The following is a 1,890-nucleotide window of genomic DNA, read 5'->3' as shown; positions in this document are numbered from 1 at the left end:
GAATCTATCGAAGGCTTTTTTACAGTCGCCTTCCATTGTGATACTGATATATTATAAGATGACAATCACCAAGACTCACCGATAAACAACACTTCATTACCCCCCTCTCTTTCTCCCCTTCCCCAGCTCTAATTACCTCCATACCCCCTCAGATCTTATCAAATCTAAATAATCCCCAAGCCTCATGTTCACGGCATCTTCTGCAAGCCGTGTCACTTAGCCCAATGCACAGACTTCCGAAAAGCTTGGGGTAAATTTGAAAACTCACACTTCCCATTTGCCAAAAAAGGATATTAAAACAAAATAGTTTCACCAATTTTTAGTCATGATGATACACAGAGGATTTCATTTCCGGAAAAAGGGTCAGTGCTTCGGTACTTAGATAACCCTCATTATTATCACTCTTATGAATCTAGGTACATATAAATGTCTCAGTCTCTCAAGATGTTGGTTAAAGCAGAATGTGCTGTCAGCTGGCTATATTGGAAAGAGAGGATTCCGCGGATGAATTCATGCCAAAGGTATGCGCAGTGCATCATTAACTATTAATCATTAATACTTACTACTACTATAATTAAGTCTTATATACAGTACCCGGAGCGCTTGTAGAAACATCACCGAAACATTAGAACAGACCTCCAAGTTTTAATTCCAGGCACAATAGCAGCCCATTGACATTTTATTCTCATACCATTGCATGCAGTACAGATAGAAATCGATACTTGCTTAACACATGCGAATGTAGCATCCTAAATATCAGCCGAGCAAGGTGCTTAGCATGAACCCAATTGGGACAATAAGTGAAGTCGAATGTTGGTAGTATCAGATTGGTAGAGCATTTGACGCACTGATACGTATTAGAATCCCATGGCCCTTTTATCGCAAATTGATGGGCGACTTTGCACTATCGGACCCTCAAAACTTTGGTCTAGTTGCATGCAACCTAGTTATTTCTGCACGCCATTAATCCACACCCTAAGCATGACAGCGGGCCCCGCATATCCACCAAGAGGTGCTAAGCAGTCTGAGGATACAGTAGCCAGTGTGATATACAAACTACTGATAACATAAACCAATTCGCTAATTCAATGAATGGTGTTTATCTACCAAGTGAAGTAATCTCCTCTTACTACACCAATACACCTCCCCTCCATACACGAAGAACCGGCATTTCCCTGAATTGACTTTGAAACAAGTGTGGAGAGTCAAGTTTGTAAAATGCACCGTAGTGATGCTACCCCCGGACGCAAAGGTACCGTTTGAGGCACAGGAATTAATGCTTTGGAAGATATATATGTACGGGTATATATATATATATATATACAAGATGTACTTAAGATATATAGACGAAGCATACAGTCACAGTATCCATCTACTTTTCTACAGTTTCCCATAGCAGTACAGTCAGAATCACAACAGACCTGCATTCTAATCTTTTATTGGTCGACGGCAATTGCAAATCTAGGCTGTGCCAATCTTCAAAGAGAGGTAACGATCAGCCACAAATCACATATGAAACATTTTCAATCACATCTCATAACTCGAGACCAAAATTAACATAACCTCTTTCTCCACTGCCTCAATAAATTACGCACATATCACCATACTTTAACTTTCACGGCGGTTATCACTTATACCCAACCAATGAAATATCAAAATTCATACCTTCTTCATAACATACCTTTTTCAGCTCAACCTTAAGTGAGGCTCTAAACAAGGTCTCATGATGAAGAATACTAGGATTACTTCTAAAATCCACTTGCTCTAGTCAATTGAATGTATTCAATGGAGTGATCAGAACTTCCTCGATGAAATGGATGCAGGGAAAATTCTTCAAGAATTCAAACCTGCATTACCTCCCTCGTTTACTTTCAACCAATATCATTCTTA

The 1,890-nt window shown here is 39.5% G+C and overlaps 1 protein-coding gene across 1 annotated transcript; it reads left to right on the top strand.

The window, feature by feature from the left end:
• Positions 1 to 461: 461 nt before the first annotated feature.
• Positions 462 to 1,071, top strand: SS1G_04495 (predicted protein; the record flags this gene model as incomplete). The annotated part of the gene is made up of 2 exons (XM_001594637.1): positions 462 to 521; positions 862 to 1,071. The coding sequence occupies 2 exons, from the start codon at positions 462 to 464 to the stop codon at positions 1,069 to 1,071; spliced, it is 270 nt and encodes an 89-aa protein (XP_001594687.1).
• Positions 1,072 to 1,890: the final 819 nt, after the last annotated feature.

This window comes from Sclerotinia sclerotiorum, genomic scaffold, assembly GCF_000146945.2.
Source record: "Sclerotinia sclerotiorum 1980 UF-70 scaffold_5 genomic scaffold, whole genome shotgun sequence".
NCBI lineage: Eukaryota > Fungi > Ascomycota > Leotiomycetes > Helotiales > Sclerotiniaceae > Sclerotinia > Sclerotinia sclerotiorum.
Note: the sequence above shows the minus strand (reverse complement) of the source record. Positions and strands in the feature narration are given on the sequence as shown.